Below are 27,409 nucleotides of genomic sequence, written 5' to 3'. Positions count from 1 at the left end.
ATGTACATTTCTGCATTATATATCTTGCAGTAATGTTCTGGATGTGTGTGAATGAGAGAATAAGGGCAGAAGGAAACAGTGACAGAGGGAGAGAAGGCAGTGTGATTTGTTTATGGATACTCTCAATCACATCACACTCACATCCAATGAAGTCAGTGTAATAAAGGGCGAGGTGTAATAACTCATGGCTGCCACCAGGTGGGACTGCACGCTATAAACAGCGTCACCGCGGATCTCTACTACCGTAATCTCCATTTTGAATGTTTTTATGGTTTAGGGTTCACGGCACGCCTCTTTTCTCATGGCCGAAGACGAGTGAAGTGCCTGGATTACACAGAGGGTGTTATGAATTCGGACTGAAACGCTGGACGATATCTTCTTAGGCAGTTTGGGATTTGTTTCGCTCTTCTGAAACGACCTCAGACCGCGGCGAAGGCTCTGGTGTTGTTGCTAATCGCTAACAGCAGAAACGTCCAAACAAAACAATGTCAGATGATGCAACAAATCCAAACAGGAACGTAAATATCACAAGGTACGTACGTTATTTCGACCTTCAACCCGACTTTTTGTGTCAGCCGTGCACCTGGATAGAAATATTGACACTGATAGCGTAAAAGCAAGTAGTTTCAGATCAGTAACTCGTTTATGCACTCACTGACTGAACTAGCGAGTTGTTTTACACGGTTTGAATTGTGTTTTGCTGCGCTGTTAGACCGATTTATGCGCTTACCTAGATATAACGCGTTATGTAAGCGGTTATACTCTAAATGTTAAGGTATTATCTGGTCTGCCTGTTGTGGATTAACGGTTGGAGTAGAAACTAACGTTGGGCCTCAGTGCGCTTCACTGATGCGCGCTCGCGCTGCTTCAGCTACTAGCGCGCGAAACTTCTTCTCTTGGGATTTTTGTTTTTTCATCCGTTTATTTTAATATTAGTCGAGAGTCAGTAAAAACTTATGGATTTAGCGGCAGCTTTTGGTCAAAGTAGTGTTTACGGCGTTAGAGATTGAGCCAATTTTATGAGGCATATATTAAAACATCAACTTCATGCTAAAAAGTGAGTGAGGTATTTAACTAACGGTTTTTGTCAACGGTCAATTGTTATTGAATCTCCATTAAACATTGTAAGAAGCATTATAATAGTACTTTATTTTTTTATGATACTGCTAATACTTGCTAATACGGCTAATACTTGTTTTTACCAGATGTTTGTTTGCTTATTACAAATAGCAACTATGCTATTTTAGAATCGAAATATAAAGATTTATTTTAGAATCAGAATTTAATTCCATTGATGTTTGGAACTGTTAGGATCTGACAATATTTGGTCATGATGCAACTATTTGAAAATCTGGAATCTGAGGGTGCAAAAAAAAAATAAATATTGTGAAGATCGGCTTTAAAGTTGACCGAATGAAGTTATTAGCAATGCATATTACTAATCAAAAATTAAGTTTTGATATATTTACGGTAGGAGATTTACAAAATGTCTTATCGAAAAATGATCTTTACTTAATATCCTAATGATTTTTGGCATAAAAGAAAAATCTGTAACTTTGACCCTTACAATTTATTGTTGGCTATTTCTACAAATATATCCCAGACTTAAGACTGCTTTTGTGCCCCTAGAGTAACATAAACAATTTGTCTGTACTTTTAATGCACTTAATAATGTTTTCTTTTCATGATACTTAGTAAACTAGGTTTTTCAGGGTTGTTATTCATGTCATTTCAGAAACTATAATTGTTTTGTCCTGTTTTATAACAGCAATGCAAGATGGATAAAGGAGGACTGAAGAATGGCGCCAAGAGAGATGCTCATTTGAACACGTTGGATTACAGCAACAGCCCAGTCGAGGGAATTTTAGGAAGTGGAATACAAATCGCCATGTCTGTCGCCCCCACCTCGCTGGTTCCTCCGCCCAGTCCGCTGATGCAACCGGTTTCCGGGGATCTTCCCAATGGCCTGAGCAACTCGCCCACTCTTGAGGAGCACACCTCCTCCGTGTCCTCCACCTTTGGCATCTTTGAGGAAGATTCAGAGCTCAAAATGGGTGGGAAGGAGCCGAAGGCTCAGCAACACCAAACCCTGGGAGCTTTCACTTTGGGAGACAGTTTCTCAAATCTGGAAGCCAGCATCGCCGACTTCAACAGCACTTCCCCTTCAGCGGACTCCTTGATTGGTGGAGTCGACCCCAATCTGTTTCCTTTAAAAACTGAGGATTTTTCCCTCATGGATAAAGGCGATATAGACCTTGACCAAGATTCCTTTGGACCCATTGGGAAAGATGTTGATGCTGGCAATCATAAGCTCTTTAGTGACAACACTCTGGACCTTCTGCAGGACTTCGAGTTGGACGGATCGCCTTCCGACTTCTACGTGGCGGATGACACTTTCCTCTCCACAATAGGTGAAGATGCTTTGCTCGGAGACTTGCCGACAAATACAGAGAGGGACTCGAAGGTTGCGGTCAATGGCGCGACCACCGCTTCCAGTTCCTCCAGCACCAACACGGCCACCACCAGCACCAGCTCGCCCACAGTGAAGGTGGAGAAGGACTCTATAATCCAGCTGTGCACTCCTGGGGTCATTAAACTGGAGAACAATGGTGGGACTAACTACTGTCAGGGGAGTCTGCACAGCACACCCATTAACATTTGTGGAGTCACCACTTCAAGTGGACAGAGCTTCCTAATTGGGACCAGCCCATCCACAGCTGCTGTCAGTCAGCAGAAAGATCAGAAGCCCGTCTTTAATCTGTACACCCCTGTGACCTCTTCAGAAGACGGTTGGGGCAGGAGCTATGGCTTTGGGAATGCAAGTGAAATGCAGCAGAGGGCCAGCGAAAGCTTTTCCAAAAACTACACAAGCCCCTATGCCAGGTAAGCCATGAACGCCAACATGACAGATGAAACATGAAAATCTGTTCCTACAGTCATGGAACAGCTGGAATATTCCAGGGAATTTTCAAATTAGGCCTGGAAAAATTGCTTAAAATCTTCCATGGAAAAAAGCATAGAAATGTTTGTACTGATTAGAAATCAGTCTGGTTGTGCCAAACCTTTTAATGGCATTTCAATGTTTATTTTCACTTTTGTTTATAGGATTCCAGTGAAATTCCAGCGATCGTTATCAAACTCATTGGTCAAAAGTCCTATTTAGTCTTATTTACATTCTTTTAATAGTTTTATTCGCATTTTAATAGCTTTTTGAATTTTTAAATTTTCATTTTAAGTGTAGTTTCATTTTTTATTTTATTAAAAGAAAACATTTGTGTGCTTTCGTCATTTTTATTAGTTTTTGTTCCTTTTAAAGGCACGGTAGGTGATTTGGTTCTAAAGCTGTTTGAAAGTTAATATTTATATCGTCTGTGGAAGGTGTAGGACCATTAAATGTTCGTCCAATCATATTTCTCGGCCCGAGGGCTCCGATAGGCTGTCATACCTGTCTGTCAATGTAAGTATTTGTATACCTTTTTGCACAGTTTGCGCAGATGTGATACATCATCAGCGCATTTAATTTCCCTATTGCAGACAGAGTTAGAATAGAAGGCATTATAATTATAATATCATGCGCTTTCTACTGTTATCTTTTCTCACTGGTGACTGAGACAGCATTGCTTTCATTCCTCCACCAACGCCGTCTCTTATCTTGTTTCTGGTTAGCCTCTGCTCTGCCTGTGTGTGTTCATGTGTTTCGCAGGAGGCGTGGCTTTGGAGAGTGTTTTGCAGGGAGGGTGAGATCTTATGCTTTTAAAGCTAGCTTGCTTTTCAAAATCGCCTACCCTACCTTTAAATATTACTTTTAGGTTTAATTTCAGTCTTAGTTTTTGTTTGTTTCCAGTAAGTAATTTTTGTGCTTCAGCATTAGCTTATTTGAGTTTTGTTACAATAAATTAAAAAAAGTTTTTAATTGATAAAGCTGTAGTTATACAAAAAAAAAAAACTAAACTGTGGGGACCGTTTAAGCACAGTTATCTCAGAATTCAATCAGATTTTAGCAAATGTGGCATAAAATACAATTCTTATTAAAGAGAAAAGGAAAACACAAAATAAGAGTTATAATTGCAAGCATGTCTTTCCTGGGAACAATCATGCCATGCATTTCCTCCAGTAAGGAACAAGCAGGAAATGGAGGTCAGCCCAGACAAAATCAGTTTTAAAGACAGCACTGCACACTAAATTAGCCTAAAACAACTGTGGTGCACCATTATGGATTTGTTACAGTATTAAATTAGTTAAAAATACTGTAGGCTCAGTACAAGAATACAATATCTGAACGTTCAGACACTACTGCACAATTTTCCTCTTCATATGCATGTTCCATCATGTTTTCACTGCTATCTATCTTCACCTATTTGCAAACCCTGTCTGGTGTGAGCAGAAATCGTAATGAAATGTGCTCAGAGGGCATGGCAGTAAGGCAGAATTTCTGAGGAAGTAATCTATTAATGTGCTTGTTAATGTGCATGTGTTGTGTTTACCGTAAGACAAGGAAGTTTGTTCTCATGAAGGAGTTATGTAAGTGACACACATATCTGACCATCTCCACAGAGCAGCTCGACCTGAAACCTGCTCATCCAAAACTGCAGCGGTTTGATGGATAGTTAATGACGTGTCAGGCATGCAGGCTTTGAGGAAGTGTCTGCGTATTTGTCATGTGAACGGGCCACTGGCGACACACCCACCTAGTTCAGCTTTTGCCAAATGCTTAAAATAAACACAAGATTTTATAATGTCAGAGTTGTCAAGTTCAGATCAAACGCCAGTGTCCTCACTTATAGTTTCCGTAATCAAAGCACTTATAACATTATGCAATCTCACTTAAAGTCAACAAGAAATTGCAATCAACCCTTTCTTTCTTTACTTTATTAATACATGTAGCTGGCCGTATTATGATCAGTTCATTAGTTCATGTTGTTTTCAACATGAGTTCAAAGTTCAAAGAAAATCAATATCTTTGTAATTTTACATCATAATGTATAAACTGGTTCTGCGTCTAAAATCTCTTGGTTTAAAAGTGCATGCTAATGTTAACCAGTAGTCAAATAACTGTTTAGTAGGGATGTAATGATATTATCAACATCGTGATATCAGTATAGCAAAACTGTCTCAATATTATTGTGGTCACATGACGATATGAAACGATAGGTCGGTCTTCTGGGCAAAAAGTGTAGCTTTTAAAATATATTTAAACTTCTTATTCTTACATAAAAGGTATTGAAAGTTGTGTTTTTCTGTCAAACGAACTGAAACCGAAGGCAGAATATGGCTTAATCCTTTCATCGTGTATGTTTTCGCTGTGTTTTTCTAAGCAAAGTGCATTTTTCGTTCAGGCGATCAGCTTATGATCTGGTGTTTAATAACTAAAATGAGTTTAAGTACTAAAATTACTGAAACTAAAGCTGAGATAAAAACAAATAAATATTAAATGAATAGAAATAAAATTGCTTAATCTAAAGCTAAATAGAAATAACATGAATAGAAAAAAGTACTGAAGCTGAAAAAAAAAGTAAAATGTCAATGGAAAGACCAAATGTAAGACCAGAATTGTGAAATTGCTGAATGTGACGATTAATCTTCAAAAGGCTACCTTGCAAACACACAGACAGAGTTCACAATTTAAGTTTACAATTGTAACATACAATGTCGTAACATTTTGATCTGAACAAAATAATTACTTCTGCTTAATATCGATGAAAAACAAAGTGCTAACAGGATTCTTAAAGAAAACAAAACAGTTGTAAAACAATCAAATAAATACAGATGTTGAACCTTTCGGCTTGGATTTCACAGGTTTTTCAGTTTGTATTTATGTCCCGTGTGGAATCACAGAAACCGATTATTAAATATCGATTAATAACTGATATTAATATTAATAAATACTATAATAGTGTATAAATAACACTTAAATAACATTGGCTCAGTCCTGGGCCTGTTTCATAAAACTAGTTTACTAAATAAGCCAGGCATACTTCAGTTGGTTTGACATTGTCAGTTGATTTGGTTCAAAATAAGTCAGACTAACTGAAATAAGCCTGGTTTATTTGGTAAACTTGTTTTATGAAACATCCCTCTGGAGGGCCAGCTTAGCTCCAACACACCTGCTCGATTCTGGTGATCCTGAAGACCTTGATTAACTGGTTCAGGTGTGTTTAATTAGGATTGAACTGAACTCAGCTGGAAGTGGCCCTCCAGGAGCAAATTTGACATCACAAATAGCAAATATCTAGCTTTATAAAATAACCAATAAGAGATACTGAGGTGCTCTCAGGGGTGATCTTGACCTTCAGCCTCCACGTTCTGCATCTGGCTCACAATCCAATCAATTCTCGATCGATAAACCCATTTTTTTTTCACTGTTTCACTCAAATATTTGTCATGTGGAATTTAAACAGATGCTGTTTCATGTGGACTTTAAACGATGTGTTTATCTGCCAGAAACATCACAGGGTTTCGGCTGGAAAACATCTGGCCTACTATGTAGTCACAGTCAGATGAAAAACGTAGCAATAACTTGAAAGTGCAGCGTAAACTCATCTAAATAGATAGTGGTTATGGATAGAAAACAGTCAGTTGGTGGCTCAGTCACGGAGAGCAAGAACAGATGGTGAAACACAAAATAGGTTTCATCTTTAATTTACATGTGGGCTCATTTATCAGGCCTTTGTGGTCTGCAGGTTTTGAGTGGGAGTCAGGGTTGTTTGTGACTGCGTCCCAGACTGTGTCTGTCTCTTGCTCTCTTTGTTTGTCTGTCTCTATCTCTGTCGTGTGCACGCTATGCGGCAAACATAGTTGGTATCAGGTCAGGTCAGCTCACGCAAGCACAAATCAATTCACACTCCTTTTGTTTCTTGGCGTTTTTTTACTTTTTTTCTGTCTCTTCTCCTATGTGACTCTTTCCATCATGAATAAGGATCTAATTGAGCCAAACCCTTTTGATAAGTAGTGACTCAGAAGTTCTTCCTGAAAGCTTTGCTCAAATTGTTCTTGGCTTTATATGAGTCAACATGGACTGCTGTGAATAAGTTGCTCATTTTCTCTTTCTCCTCCTAGTCTCTCCCTCCAGCGCACACCCACAGAATATTTTTAACTCTGCATAACCAGTCCCACAATGAGGACCTTTGGATGAGTGAAAATATAGGTTTTCTGAAAAAGACTAATAAAAAAAAAATACCCCAGAGGCTGAACTATGAAATCCATGCTTTTCTGCTTAAACTGCAAATACGGTTTACACAAAAATGGACTGCGATCGTCTAAAGTTTAGAAAAAGGTCTATATTACTACAATGCAAGCATGAAGTTGCTTTTACTTCTTTTTGCCAGATGCAGTTTACTTGGATGTAGGGTAGTGTTGTCAAAAGACCCGGTAATTCGGTAGCAAGTCGGTACTAAAAACATTAATTAAAAATTCAACCCAGTTCTTGATGCGCAGATGCGCTCTCTTCATACAAGCACTGAGATGTGGCGACATCAAAAGGAGGAAACACATCAAACTAACAAAACACTTCAAAGACAGACACCCAGATCAAATGAAAAGAGTAAGTTTCATTGTGTTTCCCATACTTTGATTTATTAGTGGCGGCCCACCACAATATCAAAACTGACCGCCACAAATAGATTTTCCAAAAGGCTTTGACTTCGTTGAATAAACATGAGCACTGCACATGTCAAAGTCTAAACCCGGTGCGGGAGTTTTAATATCACTGTATTATTTTCTGTATGCCATTTTTAGTTAATCTTGCTTGTAATGCCTGAGCAGTGTTAGTTGTGATCGCAGCACTTATTTGATTACATCTCTTCTGCTCCTCAAGCGCCCCCTGCTTGCAGAGAAGGAATTTGCATATATATGCCGCCACAAATAAAGTGGAAGGCTGTGGGAAACACTGCTTCGGTTATGAATATTATAAAATATTTTAATTTGAATGTTGGATTGAAATGAATGCAGTATTATTAGTATAGTAAATCATTAGAATAAGCACAGCTAACACTAATATAATGAGCATTAGAATGAAGTTTCTTTATTAACTATTAAATGCTCATATAACTTTATTATGGTTAAAAAACAAAAACAAAAAAAACAGGAGGACATGATGATATTTACTATTTTTACACAGGTGGTCGGTTTAAGCAGTTTAGCCAGTTTTATCTGTTCTATAAACTTAAAGGTGCATTTTTGATTCTGGTATGTTCATAAACTGAAAGCCAGAAAAATTACTAACAAATACCACAGGTATATTTTTCAAATTTATTTGCCAAATGTAGAAGCCAAAGGAACTCCTACAAGTGTGCAAAGTTATAACGTGTGTAACATGGGCGGAAAAAATTATACTATCCTGCAAGATTGCCTCTGTAACAAAATAATACCATTTCATGAAAATTGGCAAATAGAACAAGTTCATAACACATTAAAATAACCTGTCATCATTTACTATCAAATTTAAAGATCATACAGCGTGAATGAAATAAAATGTGTAACGTGGAAAGATAAAATGAGTAATTCTGCTGAATAGAGCACCAATAACTCTTTATGCAAAGTAATCCTGAATATTTGTAAACTAAAGGATACTTAATTTACTGCAGAAGTAATTGAAAGGCAGTTGAGGCAGATAAATGTCAATTAAGCAGCGGTCAGGGTGAGCCTGATATCTGCCTGGTGACAATCATGGTAGTCAGTATAACCTACTGTGACTGTGTCCTGCGGTCCTGGAATGCTAAAACAACTTCAAACAAGTCAGAAACTTTGAATGGGTTGTGTCCCGTTATGGTAACGGGTCCATAAAAGATCCACATTGGATGAACACACTCAATGTCGTCTCTCCTTGGCTACGAGAATGAGTTGCATGCCGGGTCTTTGTGTAGAAACTTGAACTTCACATGAGGGACATCAACAACTTAACAGAGACAGTGATCGGTTACTCTTCCTATGTAATAGGTACGGTCATAACACACAGCATAATAGTTGTCCTTCTTGAAGACTGAACCTGAAAGGCAAAAAGAAGGATATCAGAAAAAAATTACTTTTTGCAATTATATGAGCACCTATTTATGAACCATAAACATGATAAAAGAGGTAGTAATTTCACTGCTCACATCTGTACAGCTGCTTTGTATCTAGCTGCTGTCTTTTTGTCTTCTCTCCACTTGTGGGCCTGTTTTGCAATCTAATGACTGTAGGACTGGATTTCTGCAAAATTATATTAGGAAATAAACTTGAAAAGACAATTCTCAGCTCACATTTTTCATGTGAACTTTAAAGCTTTGTATGGAATTCCAGATGACGCTAAAATATGGACAATTACCTGAGACTCACTGTTCAACTGTGTTTGGGAGCAGCCAGCTACAACAACAGGGTCAGTCTCATGTACATTTGTTGCAGCACTTCGATCCTGAAAGTGATGTGAAAGATTTGTTTTGTTAAAAGATCTGTACGATATCAATGATGTGTAAGTATCGTGGTGATTGAATACAGGTATACAATTTAATACATTTTTAGCAATTGAACAATCATGTAAAAATATATTTTTGAACACTTAGTATCTGTACTCCCCTCAAGCTGGAAATGACCACTTTCTAAGTCTTCTATGAGATCATCTACTAGATCACCCATTTCTGCAAGATCACCTACATTGGAGTCTGGGCTTGGAAACAGTGCTGAAATTGAAATAAATGAGTGTTAATATCAAAGCTTAAATTACATTATAAACGTTTCAAAAATTTCCAGTTGTAACCCCTATGACAAAGTATGATCTTTTAGTTTTGATGTCCAGGGATGGATCTGCATCTGGCTGTTTCTTCAGCTTGATTACCCTATCAACCCAGGGACCTGTGTATGACCTATCAGCACACTCTCCTCTGCCCTCTTCACATGCTTTGCAGAAGCAGGATAACCTGCGAGTCTGGACACTATACGGCTCACGACCTCGAAACAACATGAATTTATCTTGTCCCTGGAACAGTCCCAACATGAACCCGGTCTTGACGTTCATGAACAACTTGCTCAAGAGGTACAAAGTAGAAACATCGCCTGGAATGATTGCAGGTACCAGAATCTAGAAGAGCAGGCTTTGAGTTCTTTCTCACAAAATCTGAAAAAAGATTCTGGAGAGTTGATTTCATCACTAGCCTTGAGGGTACGAGCTGCTGCAGATTCCACCACGCCCCCTTCCCCATCACATGGAGACTTACCATGACAAGACCCAAAAAAAGTGTCTTTCTACAACCAAATCCTGCTGACCAAAGGAAATGTCAACAAAAGGAGTTTTAGACTTGTATTGTTCACTACATCCATCTGTGAACTGAATCATCCTGGACAATGCGAGTTGGCGAACTTTTTTCAGATGATCAGTAACCGTATTAACAAATACTGCGAAGGCATGGGAATCATGCTTGGCATCATTTGACACCATGCTTTAAAGTTTTTTGAATGGTTAAATTGGCAAGTGGCAAGGCTTAATAACACGTGAAAATGATACGCTTTCATGTCGACACGCAGCAGCGTTCTGTCAACTGTCCTGAGCGTCTTTTTAGACTGGCCTCAGCCAGACGGTTGAGATCGACTAGTGAAGGTGGCATATTTTTTCCTATTGAAAGCTCGATTTGACATCATAGCTCACTATCAGCAGTTATTTTATCTATGTTCGTAACATTTCTTATAGATTATTGCTCGGTGTAAGAGATAAATAAAGATCAGATAAAGATAAATTAGCACAGTACCAGTACGAGTGATTGCGTGTGTGAATTAGTCATTCTGTCTCTATATTATTGTGAAGCTGTGGGTTGTAAACAGCATAGTTCCTTCAAAAGTAGAAAAATATGCTATAATAAGTTTTGAGATTCTAAGCTGTTTTAGTAATAAATCACAGGACAGTGCTGATAAATAGTTTTTGCGTTCCTCTGTGTGCGCTATCTTCACAATTAACGTTACTGTTTATAAGAGTGTTCATGCCACAATGCAGCTGCGCGAACATGGTAGCTCGAAATAATAATACACATCCGACTGTCTAATCGCTTGAATGTACAAACCATAAAACAAATACATAATATCAATATGTATCGCGATATAGATTTTTTCCAGTAACGGTGATATGCAGAGGTCGGTAAAGTACCCAAAACCTGTACTCAAGTAAAAGTACTTATAGAAATATTTACTCAAGTAAAAGTAAAAGTACTAGTCTGAATAGTTACTTGAGTAAGAGTAAAAAAGTATCGGATAAAAAATCTACTCAAGTAGTTAGTTACTAGTTACTTTGGGTCATATATACTGAGTCTATTTTTATTTAGATATATAGATAAAATGTATGTTATGTGTGTGTGTGTATAAATATATATATATATATATATATATATATACAGTCAGGTCCATAAATATTGGGACATCGACACAATTCTAATTCGAGCCTTTTTGGCTCTATACACCACCACAATGGACTTGAAATTAAACGAACAAGATGTGCTTTAACTGCAGACTTTCAGCTTTAATTTGAGTATTGGTATTTACTTCCAAATCAGGTGAATGGTGTAGGAATTACAACAGTTTGTATATGTGCCTCCCATTTTTTAAGGGACCAAAAGTAATGGGACAGATTAACAATCATAAATCAAACTTTCAATTTTTGATACTTTGTTGCAAATCCTTTGCAGTCAATTACAGCCTGAAGTCTGGAACGCATAGACATCACCAGACGCTGGGTTTCATCCCTGGTGATGCTCTGCCAGGCCTCTACTGCAACGGTCTTCAGTTCCTGCTTGTTCTTGGGGCATTTTCCCTTCAGTTTTGTCTTCAGCAAGTGAAATGCATGCTCAATCAGATTCAGGTCAGGTGATTGACTTGGCCATTGCATAACATTCCACTTCTTTCCCTTTAAAAACTCTTTGGTTGCTTTCGCAGTATGCTTCGGGTCATTGTCCATCTGCACTGTGAAGCGCTGTCCAATGAGTTCTGAAGCATTTGGCTGAATATGAGCAGATAATATTGTCCGAAACACTTCATAATTCATCCTGCTGTTTTTGTCAGCAGACACATCATCAATAAATACAAGAGAACCAGTTCCATTGGCAGCCATACATGCCCACGCCATGACACTACCACCACCATGTTTCACTGATGAGGTGGTATGCTTTGGATCATGAGCAGTTCCTTTTCTCCTCCATACTCTTCTCTTCCCATCACTCTGGTACAAGTTGATCTTGGTCTCATCTGTCTATAGGATGTTGTTCCAGAACTGTGAAGGCTTTTTTAGATGTTGTTTGACAAACTCTAATCTGGCCTTCCTGTTTTAGAGGCTCACCAATGGTTTACATCTTGTGGTGAACCCTCTGTATTCACTCTGGTGAAGTTTTCTCTTGACTGTTGACTTTGACACGCATGACACCTACCTCCTGGAGAGTGTTCTTGATCTGGCCAACTGTTGTGAAGGGGGTTTTCTTCACCAGGAAAATAATTCTTCGGTCATCCACCACAGTTGTTTTCCGTGGTCTTCCGGGTCTTTTGGTGTTGCTGAGCTCACCGGTGCGTTCTTTCTTTTTAAGAATGTTCCAAACAGTTGATTTGGCCACACCTAATGTTTTTGCTATCTCTCTGATGGGTTTGTTTTGTTTCTTCAGCCCAATGATGGCTTGCTTCACTGATAGTGACAGCTCTTTGGATCTCACGTTGAGAGTTGACAGCAACAGATTCCAAATGCAAATATCACATTTGATATGAACTCTGGACCTTTTATCTGCTCCTTGTAAATGGGATAATGAGGGAATAACACACACCTGGCCAAGGAACAGCTGAGCAGCTAATTGTCCCATTACTTTTGGTCCCTTAAAAAGTGGGAGGCACATACTGTTGTAATTCCTACACCATTCACCTGATTTGTAAGTAAATACCCTCAAATTAAAGCTGCAAGTCTGCAGTTAAAGCACATCTTGGTCGTTTCATTTCAAATCCATTGTGGTGGTGTATAGAGCCAAAAAGATTAGAATTGTGTCCATGTCCCAATATTTATGGACCTGACTGTGTATATATATATATATATATATATATATATATATATATATATATATATATATATATATATATATATATAATTTCATCAGCCTTTTACTCCAGTCTTAAATGTCACATAATCCTTCAGAAATCATTCCAATATGTTGATTTACTATCAATGATGTTCTTTTTATCTTTCTATTCATCAAATAATCCTAAACAAAATCTCACAGGTTCCAAAAAAATATTAAGCAGCAAAACGGTTTCCAGCACTGGTAATAAATCAGTATATTAGATTTATATTTTGAAGGATCATAACTCTGAAAACTGGAGTAACAGTCGGATTTGTATCAAGAAATAAATTATATAAGTATGTATTATATATGTATAAATAACCTATGACACAAAGAAGAGTGAAAACTCCTAACATAACCGCTAAGTACTGAACATCTGAACATAACAAACCAAATGCACATTGACGGATCTTCTTTCATCTGTTCTGCAAAATGTAAACAAATGTATATTTCTGCAAGCGTAAATATTGTGGAAATATCATTATTAATTGTGTCTAGGCATATGGGGGTCGTCATGTGACGCACAGCAGCCACAGCATATTGGCAAATTAATATTAAGCATTATTATTATTGTTATTATTATTATTATTATTATTATTATTTATTTATTTTTTTCATTTTTATTAGAAACATTCCCAGAAGCATAAACTATATAATGAAATATCTGGTTTCTCACTTTTCATAAATTGTTAATAATGATAATATGCGATTGTCAAAGTAGCCTAATTATGGAATTTATTATAAAAACCTGTCTGTTTACTTAAGTAATATAGGTGTCATGCCATAACATATTTTGAATACGGCTTACTTTATATTAAATGTGAATATAACATTGAAAGTCAATGCGATATAAAAACTGCTGCTAATCTTTCATTGTTCTGAAAGAGAGCAAATAACATTTACATTATTAAAGATCATTTTCACTGACTGTCTACCAATCACTCTCAGAAACTCCCATTAAAATCACTGAACCTGTTAACACTGTGAAATCAATATCTTAATTACAGATTCGTACACACACATCTGCACTTTGTTGTTTCTGATGAGAGAATTCGCCAGAAAGAGGTATTCAGTCAGTGAGCGAGTGAAGGAAGCACCGGCATTTCAGCGATGACTCATCGGAACGCCTCTGATTGTCCAATGCTTTAATAAGCTCAACAGAATCTTGTATGATTGGTTATAATGCACACCGCTGTAAAAACGCGTCTGTCTCTGGCTCACCACCAGCAAGCGAACACAGATCTGAATTTAGCAGCTAATGATATGACTCGCTGAGTTCTCACGCCGGTGTGATTGTATCAAATATAGAAAATATGAATCGGCTATTTTTTGTCTTTTGGAAGCTGCATTCAACTTGGTTCCCCTCTGTTATAAGTTGCACGTACAACAAACTAATGTCACAGTGGTATCGTGTACTGTAATCGAGTGTAGCCCAAGTTATACCTGTTGAACCGTAGACAGCGCACGTGGTGTTCATCCAATACAGATCTTCATCGCAAGCAAATAATAGCCTTTGTAGATTTGCTTTCAATTCAGTGCAGATCCAACCACGTCTTCAACGCTCTTTCTGTTCTTAAACGTTACAACCCTAAGTGAACCGTTTCAAACGCTCAGCGCGCGTGGCAGAATACTGAACGAATCATTCAAACTGATTCATGAACCAATTCACTGGTTAGCCAACAAACCAAAAAAACTGGTTAGCTTTAGCTGCAAATCAGCATATAAGAATGATTTCTGAAGATCATGTGACACTGAAGACTGGAGGAATGATGCTGAAAATACAGCTGCGCATCACAGGAATAAATTACAGTTTAATATATGTAAAAAAAAACAGCAGGTATTTTAAATTGAATAATGTTTTTTATTTTGATTTAAATGGGTTATGGTTTATTCTTCATATGGACAAGGCAGAGAAAGGATAAAATTAAACATTTAACCCAAATTCTATTTATTAAATAATATAGCTTTGTAATTTGTACTGAAATAAATGGTGGCTGAATGTCTTTTATTTGGACTGTTTTTTAGTTTAGCTATATTGCATTAATTGGGTCTCTTACACCTTTTAATAAGATGTATAGTATATTTAATACTGGTCAGTGGTTTCTCCTATAACATTAAATAACATAATACATAAATCAATGCCATTATTCTCCTTGCTTATGAGGTATGTAACTGTATTAGTAATTAAAAAGTATACAAATGAATGGTTCCAGTCCTGAATGCTGGTTAGTCAACACAACATTCCAACTGTGATAAAAATACAATATAGTAACAGTAACTTTGACTGGTTTCTGTTACCATAAACCAACTTCCCAGATCTCTACACTGAAAGCTATTTCACAGCATCTCAGGGTTAGGAATATCAGACCGGTTAGTCATTGCGTATATATGACACAACGGCCAACCTAGGTTTAACTACAGCCATTAAAGAGAGCAGTCTCTCTCTCTCTTTTATTTTCTTTCTCTCTTGCTTACTAGCTCTCTCATCGTCTTGGTTCGGTTCCTGTAGAGCAGAAATCTTGCCAGTCAGCAGAAGTGGATAATGGATGTAAATCACCTCTGTGTTATAAGTGCTTTAGCACACAGAGATCAAGCCAACCGAAACGCTTTGAATGCCATTGGTTTGACCTACTTTCTCTTCTGCGTCGCTGCTGGGCCGAGCGGAGATTACCCCGCGTCTATACTCTGCAGGTCAGCGGCCTCCATCGTAGTTATAGTGAATAAATAATGCACGTTAGAGCTAGATTAGAGTTAGATGCACGTATAGCCAAAAAATAATTTGTCATATCAGTCGTTATCAATAATTATCATGATAAATTTTGAATCTGAATTAAGTTTAAAGTCAGAGTTTTGCTCACAAGTGAAAGTTGTAGAAACCAAACTGTTATTGTGGTTTTAAACTAGTCTTTATGGTCAAACCATGACATTTCCAGTCATTTTCCACATGTAACATGTTTGCAGTGCAGGCTGCAATATTAACAATATATTTAAAAAAATTATCTCTTAGAAATGCACATTTGACAGTAGCTTGAGTTAGGATGCAGATGTACATTTATGTTGGTTATCAAAAACAGTAACATCAGTAAACATCTTAATTTTTATATAGTGAAGTTTTTTTTTATTCTCACTCTTGGAGTTCTATTCAAAATAACTACTGGTTTCCAATAGTAGCATACATTTAACCACAGTTAAAACCATACCTTATATTACCTCAGCACCATGGTAAAAATTTAACTATATGGTTTCTATGAATTGTATGAAAAAAAAAGTAGTCTAAATAAATGTAGAATTAATGCACATACAATGCTATAGCGTAATCACAAATAAACTGTGGTTTATATTCTGTTACTCCTTCAATACGTGTCTAAATTAATCATATAATAAAGTTTGATATGGATATCACACATATTTTGACACAATACCATACTGTAATAAGTGTTACTCCAGTAGGTCCATGGTGAAGGATGGCGGTTTGTAGGTTGAAAAGGCTTTCGACTGTATTGTTGTGCACAGTGTTTCTCCTGTTTGTCAGCGGTGTTTCATGTGGTTTTAAACTAGTCACTTTCTTCACACCTCACACTGGATCTCACAGCTCGCGTGACTTCAGTGCTCTAGTGAGCTCTGCAATTTGATTGGATGATATGAATAGCGTGATTTCATTCGGCTTTGGTTCATTTCCTCATGGTGCACTTATGGTTAGTATATGCATCCAGTGACTTTCCATTGAGAAGAATGCAGATAATGTAACTGTATTTCAGGGTTGAGCAACCCAGTGTGGTTAAACTGGTTGCAAAGTAAATGTGACCCATATTGTAATTTATCACCAATATGAGTCATCTGTGCAAAACGGAAAGAGAGAGCTTGTTTCGATTTTATATTCATGGAACAATTACTAGTTTTATTTTAAGAGTGTTTTTTTTTAAATGCAGTGTTTGTGTACACAAGAGGCTGTGTGCTGTATTATGGCCAGGCTTTGAAAATAATAAAAGACGCTGCAATGGCACGCAACTTCCTCTTTCTGTTTCCATGCGTTTCTCCTCAGGGTAAGCACTAGTTCCTTTTTTTATTGCTGCTTTTGCTCTCCGGTCCCAGGAGACTGAATACTTCAGCCAAAAATGTGGCATTTATGTCAAATAGATGACGATTAAAACCCACAACCTTTTGCAAAATGTCATTATTTGTTATTTAAGGTATAATGAAGCTGTTACAACAAATAGACCAATCTAGCATCTGGGGGATACAAGGTTTTTACAATGCTTTACAATACAATGCTTTTGTGGCCATCAAATGCAGTCTTTAAATAAGTAAACAAGATGACAAGTTTTAGCCACAGTTGGGTGTCCACCAAGCCCTAGTCCTGCATCCTCCCATTATTTGCCAGTCACAGGTGGTTGTGTTTGACACTGCTGTTCTGTTTTCTGATGCATTTTATTCGCTCACTTGATAGAGCAGGGCTCTTGTAATCTCAGGGCCACATTTGGCCTGCAGGCCAACAGTTGGCCTGCAGGCCAACAGTTGAAAACCCTTGGAACAAACAGTCATGACTAAAACGATTATTAAAATGTTTTCTAGGTGACAGAGATCAGGTTGAGCATGCAAGGTGTGACACGATGCTATTAAAACTTCATGCGCGTCGTGCATGCACAAGTTGCTTCTTTTACAGGTCTTAATAAAAATAAATAGTTTTTGTTTTAAAGAGCAATAAAATGCATGACGGGGCGATAAGCAGTAAAAGAGTGTGTACTTTTAGACATTGCATAACCGTGTAAGATGTCTAGTCATATCAATAAAATAACACAAATGACAGGTATCTCATTTAATTATTTGGAACTTGATAGATGCAAACCAAAAGATAAGAGTATTGATAAGAAAGCAATAAATCAGGCATCTGAGCATAAACATCACATTTCGTAACTTGTAAGTCAAAACACTAATATTAAACGCAAATCAGTTGGATCTTGCAAAATGCGAAAAAGCTTGCAAAAACGCCTCACTCTGTATTTTCAGGTCTCTCCATGTTTCTTTGTTTCCCTCACATGTGGATAGAGTAAAGCAGACTGACTGCTGATAGTCATGCAAATGGATTTACTATTTTTGTACCAATGATACTGAAAAATCTCTACCAGTTGAACCATAGCTGTGTTTCCATGAACTTAAAGCCTGCATTGTTTACTACACACACTGCAAAACATATTAATAGTTCAGCTGTTTGTTTGACATTTGTTATCTGTTAATAGAGGGAAACTTTTTGAAACGTGTGCGTGTTGTCTGAAGAGGATATGCAACTGTCCTCCTTTTCGCTCTGCTTCACTTGATGGATTTGCATGTATCTACTACACTGTGACCCTACTCATTTTCTCTACTCGCAGTCTTTCTTTCACACTGAATGCATGTGTAGGCGTTGCAAATGTGGCTCTGTGTAGCCATTGTGGAGGGGGAGCAGTGTCAAGTGTTTAGGCTACGTTCAGCCGTCGCCCCCTGGTGGCCGGGTCGGTCTCATATCCTCATCCTCTTTATTTTTTTTTTGTTATTAAAAAGATATGAGAATGTGTGCTGATGGTTAGTTCTTGCCTTTCATTATCCGTGTTCATTAATATTCACATATCCCTGTGTTTTCAGAAATGAAGAGAGCACTGCCACATCCTCAGCTACTGGGAAGTCCGGCACACATAAGAGCTGTCTTGTGTGCTCGGATGAAGCTTCAGGCTGCCATTATGGAGTCCTCACCTGCGGAAGCTGTAAAGTCTTCTTTAAGAGAGCAGTTGAAGGTGAGGAAGTCCTGACACATATATATTCTGTTTTATATCTATGGCCTGTTTACTTTGCTTTGGCTTTTTTGAAACACTTTAGTTGGTCGTTCAATGTCAAGTCAATCAGAGGTACACGGTGCAAATTGTTGATTTTAATGTTTTTTTTGTAGATTATACAATATACATTTATATACATTATATATATTAACTTCAAATGTAACACACTGCAGTTGAAATTCTAATTGTTGCATGTGCTTTAGTACTGTGTTTTCAAAACATTAAAAATGTACTTTTTTTTTACTTTATTGCAAATTGTACTTAAGTATGTTAAGACACAGCCATGAAGCACTCTTTGTACACTTAAGTGGCCTTTTATTTAATTAATATTATCTACAAGTACCTTTAAAAAAAATTGCTTCAAGTGCACATTCAGTACAATTAAGCAAGCTTCTTTTACACAAAAAGGCAGGTGATCAAGACAAATTAGTGATGGGATTATGTGATTATTATTAATGTTTAACGTGTTTTTACTTTCTCACTGCATGTCTGCTTCAGACAACTTGTACTATGAGTCATTCGTCGGTCAAAAGGTTTTTTTTTTTTTATCCTGTGGGTGTTGTAATGCATTTCTGGCTGACAAAGGAAATGCATTCTGATAACACTATATGATAACACTATAATGCAGACAGATGATGTCAATTAGATTTTACAGCTAATCAATGTGTATTTCAAGTGCATATATTTGAACAATACAAACTACGGCTCTGTGTTTAAAAAAATAGCAATTAAAAGCAATGCAATGGGTTTCAGGACAATGCATTATGAGGGAGTCCTGAGAAAGACTCCTGTCTAATCCACACTATTCTTGATTCTCGTAGGGCAACACAATTACCTGTGCGCTGGACGGAACGATTGTATCATCGACAAAATCCGCCGGAAGAACTGCCCTGCCTGTCGTTACCGCAAATGTCTCATGGCAGGCATGAGCCTAGAAGGTAACACGAAATGTTGCACTTGTTACACAATTACACCCCAAATGTCGTTTTTAGATGTGTAACAAAACTTGCTGAAAAACTTGGGAAAAATGCATAAAGTTTGAAAACTGACTGTGGTAAACTTTCCCTATTCAACGCTCAGCTCGTAAAAACAAAAGGGGCCGTCAAACTGGAAAGGTAATCCAGCAGCCGTCGGTTCCAGAGCGCAGTATTCCTCCGCTGCCGGAAGTCCAGGCATTGGTGCCCAAACCCATGCCTCAGGTGGTGCCCACCATGCTGTCACTGCTGAAGGCCATCGAGCCGGACACCATCTACGCCGGATACGACAGCACCATACCGGACACCTCCACCCGCCTCATGACCACTCTGAACCGGCTGGGCGGACGGCAGGTCATCTCTGCGGTCAAATGGGCCAAAGCTCTGCCAGGTACATCTTGAGAATAGGGATGTAACGATGCACCTCAAACCGATTAAAAATATGTGACGATTCAAATCAGTTGCGATGTTAAAGTGCCCCTATTTTGGGTAATGAAAGGTTCATGGTTTGGTTTTAAGAGTCCTAAACAACAGGTTGACATGCATGCAAAGGTAAAAAAACAAACATACAAAAAAAAACACTTACATTGTCTTATAATATGCATTTATTTTTACCTTACTTTCTTAATGACTCCCAAACAATTTGCTTAACGATAAATTGCGTGATGCTAAAATGAGGTGATTGTTGTGATTGATGTCATTTTAATTTAATTTTGTCTGTAATGTCTGATAAAGGAGTGTTTGTGAGTACAGTGCTGCTTTGTGTACAGCATTACTGGAGAAACCGCTATTTTTACCGCTCCACTTAGTGGCAAAGAATGAATTTGCATTTTCATTCAGACCAATGACCAACAAATGGGCGGGAAATATGCTTATAATTCATGTCGCCGTCAGCGGCTTGAGATTTGTTTTAAAACCACTCGTTTTAATGATTCATAGTCGACTCTTTCTTTTCAGAGACAATAACTTTATACACGGTGCACTTTCAGATTTAAAACCTTGCAGGACATTTTCATTCATTTAGAGCTGTGTTACACACTGCATGAAAAGAAATGTTTTATAAAAATTCATAATCGGGACACTTTATACAATCTTGGGGGTTTATATGAATGTGTCTCTGAGTGAAACTGTCTTCAGAAAAGTTTAGATGGCATTTTCTTTTCATTTTGCCTGCAATACATATTAAATTAGTGTTCATAAGAACAGCTGCTTTGTTTACAGCAGTAATCAACTAAACACTGTGTTGCTGCTGTTCCACAAGCGCCACCTGCTGTCAGAGAGTGAAGCTGTGTCTCATTCAGTTGTTTTTGATTTGTGTGGATGTATAGTTTCAAAAAAGCTGAAGTTGGAACATTCAGTTTTTTTACTTCAAATTTAGAATTTGAATTTAAATAAAAAAATGCTGTTTGTTTGGATCGTAATAGAAATGCAGTGACAGCATGTAAAGAACACAGGCCATTTTTTTAACCCTTTAACTGTCACGCCTACATTTACTTCACTATATTACAATTAAATCTAATCTAATCTTGACAAACTATATATCGTTGGAAAGGTCTAAGACTCCCGAATAAATATTTTACCAATGTTTTTTGTTAAAAATTATGTAGGAAAAGTAATAGATTAATTTATGACAAAAGTGCACCCTCAAAAATCTACATTATAACAGGAGTTTTGAAAAAATTTTAATCACATTTTAGAAATCATTAGAAATTATATATCAACTGAAAACTTAAATCCATCCTTTAAAACCCATTTTAAAATCAGACATTGCATTACCATGTAAATGGTACATCAATATCATGTTACAAAATTTTTCATTCATGAATTATAAAAATTTAAGTTTGGATCGTGCACTACAAAGTCTGTTCAAAAATGTCAGTGACAGTTAAGGGGTTAAGTGAAGACATTTATTTGATTTGGGATTTGTTTAAGATTTTAACTTAGTTTTGTTACTTGACATTTCAATTTTTACAAAGATATGTGCTGCATTTTATATGAGATATAATAAAAGGACACCTCATTTATAATTAGTCTTAAATCAAATTACATATAAAAAAAAATCATATTGAATAGTGAGTATATCTACTTGAGACGTCTTTAAAAAGCAGTGTGGAAAATCTTCAGCCACAGCATGCACAGAAACATCTGTTTTGTACCTTTTAGGGTTCAGGAACCTTGACCTGGATGATCAGATGACCCTCCTGCAGTGTTCCTGGCTGTTCCTCATGTCTTTCGGACTGGGTTGGCGGTCCTACCAGCAGTGTAATGGAAACATGCTGTGTTTCGCACCAGACCTGGTCATCAACGAGTAGGTCTCTCATTTAACAGGCCATTTGCTTTAATAATCTCTATGACGGTCTAAAGATGTGTTCACACCATGGAAACTATAATGAAAAAGTGGGGAATAGTAGTTCTGATTCTATGCGAATAGTTTACACCACAACTACCATTGGAATCACGTACAGAATTATTTTTGTTAAATTGATTCAATTCAGTTTTTTCAAACATGGTCAGCCAATCAAAATCCATTATAAACAAAATGTTACCGTCTGTTGAAAATGTCCTCACCTTCGGCCGATCCAAGATGTAGATGAGTTTGTTTCTTCACCAGATTTGGAGAAATGTAGCATTTAGGGCTGTCAAAATTGCTCAAAATTGACGTTCGAATATTCCCTCTAAAAAATACACGAATATTCGAACTATTCGAACATCTGCTTGCGCATGTTGTCAATGACGCGCATTACGTCAATAACAGGCAAAAATAATACAAAGAGACATAACTACTTGTATAGATAGTCTATTTAAGTTTAAACATATATGACAACGTATTACCTACACAAAAACAAGGAAATCAACTAATGGCCAAGACTGCAGACCTCACGCTCTCTCACCCTCACGTTCTCTGCGCATAATGGTTTAAATGAACAAACACATTTTTGTGCAAGCAATTTAAGGTCAGGACTGTTGTCCCAAATATAGCAGGCTTCATTCAGTGATTGAAACAAATATTATTAATATTAATTGAAGTTTTACAGCATATAGAACTGACATTGAATGCTCCGAGCGAGCTGTGCTGTGGTAAACATGTAACTTTTCCTTGACATGAAACGATAAATAATCAAACCTCGGATCCATTGCTTGACAGAACTCCCCGAAGCCTGCCCCATCCGCGATACTGATCGGTCTCATGTCCTTACAAATGAACAAAATTATTTTATCCGTTATGGCCTCTTGTCGTGTTGCAGACAAAGAGCTTGTGGCGGGCGATGCCAAGTAACGTTAAATGTCAAGACGTGACTGTTTAACTGGAGTTCCACACATTATGCCATGCTCATTTGGGTGCACATTTTTGAGATGTGACCTCATGTTGCTAGTGGTCGAATGGTATGCTAACTGCTAACTGCATCTTAAATAGCTTGCATACAACAATCTCGCGGGTCAACAATTTTACCTCATTTTCTCTGCTGCGGTCGAGTTGGGCTCTGCACTTGCTGCCATCTTCCATGAAGACACTTTCAGCAGTGATGCTGTGCCAGACAGTGCGACTCCTGTGACCTGTCCCTGAACCCTCAGGCGCGCTAGCGCGCCCACTCGCAAAGCAGACAACCACGCCTCTACTACCGCGGGCCTTTTTTTCCACTTTTTTTTTTATTTGAATATTAATTTTCACCTTCAAAATTCGTTTTTTTAAAACTATTCGAATACATATTCGAATTTAGAATATTCGTTGACAGCCCTAGTAGCATTGCATCACTTGCTCATCAATGGATGCTCTGCAGTGAATGGGTGCCGTCAGAATGAGTCCAAACAGCTGATTAAAAACATCACAATAATCTACAAGTAATCCAATCCAGTCCATCAGTTATCATCTTGTGAAGCCAAAAGCTGTGTGTTTGTAAAAAAAACAAACCCATCAAGACGTTTTTAACTTTAAACCAAGACTTCCTATACTTCATTCTGACGGCACCCATTCACTGCAGAAGATCCTTTGGTGAGGAAGTGATGTAATTCTTAATTTCTCCAAATCTCTTCCAATCAACAAATAAACTCATCTTCATCTTGGATGCCCTAAGGGGGAGCAAATTTCCATTTTTGGGAGAACTGTTCTTTTTACTGCCAATAAAATTAGAGTCTTGTGTGTCCGTCTGCAGAGAGAGGATGAGGTTGCCCTACATGAATGATCAGTGTGAACAGATGCTGAAGATCTCCAATGAGTTTGTGAGACTTCAAGTGTCCAACGAGGAGTACCTGTGCATGAAAGTCCTCCTTCTCCTGAGCACAGGTGACTTCTTTAGCAGCCACTGATCCTTAATCCAAACGCTTTCGTGTTCACTGAGAATCGTTTGATGTCCAATTACTTAATTTTACAGAGGACCGTAACAAAACCTTTGTGTGTTTTTGTTCTTTGTCAGTGCCGAAGGATGGTTTGAAGAGCCAGTCAGTGTTTGAAGAGCTACGAATGTCTTACATTAAAGAGCTGGGCAAAGCCATAGTGAAGAGAGAGGAGAACTCCAGCAAGAACTGGCAACGATTCTATCAGCTAACTAAGCTACTGGACTCCATGCACGATGTAATGAATTTTATCCTAAATAATGGTCTTTGAAAACTGTGGCTTTGCTCCAAACCCTAGTGAGTTGCTCCCTGTTAAGGTCGCATCCTAACTGAGATTTGACATTTGGAAAGCTGTGCATTAGAAGTGCATCATGCTGATATATCGCTTGGGAGACTCAAATCAACAATTGATCCCAGTAGAGTTTTGCATGTTGCTTAGCTACTGATGCATAAAAACACATGGCACTACAGTCACCGTATCAGGGGCCACTTGCGTAAACCGGCACATTGTAAAGACCTGTGTTTTACTAACAAGTAACAAGAACTACTAAAGTGGTAATTTTGGATTCAGTGATTTTGAGAAGTTATGACTCGCTAGTCTTCCAGAACAAATTGAGTTGGCTAACATTTAAGACTAGTCTAAACAGTTTATGCATCCATTCCCAGATGTTCACTACATGATTATTGCTGCCATAAGATTTCACATCAAAGTCAAATTCATCTTTTACTTTTTTCAACTTTCTCTTTTTTATGTCACACTCAAAATATAAGTGCAGGAAGTAGGAAGAAGAGTAACCATAATTTTACAAAATTGGACAAAAATTACTAACCTTTCTGGGTGTGAGTAGATGCGCTTTCACCTGTCATCTACAATAGTAGCTACAAACGTCTTCCAAAAAGATATTTTCAATAAATAGTTACTTTTAAAAGTAATGCATTACTATATTGCGTTACTCCCCAAAAAAAGTAACTAACTGCATTACTTTTAACGGATGTTAATGTTATTTGTATATTTTTGGCGACTGTAAAGTCACCAACAGGGGGATAAGTGTCAGTGAATTAATGTAAAAAAAGGAACTCCGATATTTCATTGTAAATTTAAAAGTAAAAAGTGAAAAAAAAAGTAATCCGATTACGTAACTTCCATTACTCGTAATGCATTACCCCCAAAACGGTTCATCAAATTATAAAATTTAACTGTTAGAACCATAAAGCATGAAGCAAACAATGCCTTTTTTCCCTAAACTAGGTTTCATATTGTAAGCCAGCTTTTTAGAACAGCTTTCCCCTCAGAAGTGTGCCTGTGAATGATGCTGCCTACTGAGGCAACTCACAAGATTTTGGAACAGAGCCAATGTCTATGGTTTGTCCTTGTATTGTGTGAATTATCATTTTAGTTTTAAGAGATAACGGGTCAGATTTTTTAATGTACCTATTATTATACATGTTAGTCTGTTGAGAAAATACACATATCTTACAAAAGTTTGGAGTCGGTAGGTATTTTTTAATGTTTTGTAAGGAGTCTCTTATGCACAACAAGGCTGCATTTATTTAATCGGAGACACGTAAATATTGTGAAATATAATTTTTAGAATGTAATTTATTCTTGTATTTTCAGCATCATTCCTCCAGTCTTCAGTGTCACCTGATCCTTCAGAAATCAGTATAATATGCTGATTTGCTGCTCAAGAAATATCAATGTTGAAAACATTTGCACTGCTTTATATCTCATGAATACACAATTTAAAAGAACAGCGTTGCTTTTTTGTAACAATGCAAAAAGTCACTTTGATCAATTGAATGCATCTTTGCTGAATCAAATTCATTTCTTTCAAAAGAAATGTCCCCAAGCTTCTGAACCGTTTTCTTTTCACAGTCCTCCTTTCAAAGTGTATGAACTTTCTCCACTTGTGTTTAAACTGAGACTATGATATTAATATCCCAGCCTAACCTCATCTGGGATTCACTCCGAAGTAAAGTGATCTTTCACATCTCTAACCCCTCTGTGTCTCCTCAGATGGTGGGTGGACTCCTGAACTTCTGCTTCTACACCTTTGTGAATAAATCCCTCAGCGTGGAGTTTCCCGAAATGCTGGCGGAGATCATCAGCAACCAGTTACCAAAATTCAAAGCTGGGAGTGTCAAACCGCTGCTCTTTCACCAGAAGTGACACTCCTCCCAGCAGCAGGACACGATGCCTTAAACGAGTTTCCATCGGGACAACACAGGGAGAGAGCGAGAGGACCGTATGCAACCCAGCACACAACTCCATGATTGACCACAGCCAAGTGGAGTCGGAGGAAGAGACGGGTAACTAGAAGATGTAAAAAGCTGAAACGGTTGAACTGTTAAAATGACGTAACGGCGAATCTCATGGAAAGATTATCCCATACATGTCGTCTCAGGTGTTTGACTCCCAGCATCAACTGTTATTAGTAGAAGAAAGCTAATAGTCCAATGTCACTTACTATGTAGAGTTGCACACGTCTTTATTTTAGGAACAGAAGATTTACAGTATGCGCAGATCTTATAGTCCGAGTATCCTACTTTTTAACTTCAGATGATAACAGTTAAAAAAATAATAATTTCAATAATATGCACAGAGATGATGGTTTCAGCTTGGGTTGAAATTAAATAAGTTTTATATGACATATCTACACTGTTTTAAAACAACTCATTATAACAGATTTACATATATACAGAAAAAGGGAAGATATGTGCCTTTGGTTGTTGTTTTTTTTATCTGTTTTCTTGACTCATCAGCACCAGAGATCTAGCACTTCTTCTTCATAGTCGATTGTACTTTCATACCCACTTGCACTTGTAATTTAAAAAAACAGACTTTTTTTTTCGGCAGCTCTGTAATCATTAGTGGGAACTAAATAAATGAAAAAAAGAGTCTTTACGCTTAGAAATGCAAATCGAGCACTTTCACTCCTTATAAATGCTTTTAAAGGGGCTGGTTTAGGTTTGTTCTGCGGCGAAGGTGTATTTGTGTCTAAGAAAGCCATTTATTATTCATTTCACCTGTTAATTCAATGCAATGTAAAACATGAATTTGTCTCATCAGTTTTTTTTTCATGTGTGTCGTATTTGTTCCTCAGCAATGCCACAGTATACTACCAAAACATTGAATGCAGATTACAGTACCTATAACAGGGCTATTCAATTGGCGGCCCGCGGGCCACATGCGGCCCGCCAATCATCTCCATGCGGCCCGACGGCACCAACCTCCCTCCTCCTCTTT

At 37.6% G+C, this 27,409-nt stretch overlaps 1 protein-coding gene across 2 annotated transcripts; it reads left to right on the top strand.

The window, feature by feature from the left end:
• Positions 1-261: 261 nt before the first annotated feature.
• Positions 262-26,814, top strand: LOC132109400 (glucocorticoid receptor-like). Of its 2 annotated transcripts, none has more exons than XM_059515436.1 (9): positions 262-532; positions 1,769-2,883; positions 18,669-18,817; positions 19,678-19,794; positions 19,937-20,221; positions 21,994-22,138; positions 23,982-24,112; positions 24,243-24,400; positions 26,180-26,814. In XM_059515436.1, the coding sequence occupies exons 2-9, from the start codon at positions 1,778-1,780 to the stop codon at positions 26,330-26,332; spliced, it is 2,244 nt and encodes a 747-aa protein (XP_059371419.1). In that variant the 5' UTR covers positions 262-532; positions 1,769-1,777; the 3' UTR covers positions 26,333-26,814. The 2 variants fall into 2 exon arrangements, with proteins under 2 accessions (XP_059371419.1, XP_059371420.1); XM_059515437.1 differs by lacking the exon at positions 262-532 and adding an exon at positions 653-1,057.
• Positions 26,815-27,409: the final 595 nt, after the last annotated feature.

The sequence above is a fragment of the Carassius carassius genome, chromosome 29 (assembly GCF_963082965.1).
Source record: "Carassius carassius chromosome 29, fCarCar2.1, whole genome shotgun sequence".
NCBI classification, from domain to species: Eukaryota; Metazoa; Chordata; class Actinopteri; order Cypriniformes; family Cyprinidae; genus Carassius; species Carassius carassius.
Note: the sequence above shows the minus strand (reverse complement) of the source record. Positions and strands in the feature narration are given on the sequence as shown.

What these genes read in the sequence shown, in the direction of transcription:
- LOC132109400 (XM_059515436.1), top strand. Translation starts at nt 1,778, where the DNA reads ATGGATAAAGGAGGACTGAAGAATGGCGCCAAGAGAGATGCTCATTTG. An exon ending in CTTTAAGAGAGCAGTTGAAG is followed by an intron (nt 18,818 to 19,677) that starts GTGAGGAAGTCC and finishes TGATTCTCGTAG; the next exon opens with GGCAACACAATTACCTGTGC. An exon ending in ATGGGCCAAAGCTCTGCCAG is followed by an intron (nt 20,222 to 21,993) that starts GTACATCTTGAG and finishes TGTACCTTTTAG; the next exon opens with GGTTCAGGAACCTTGACCTG.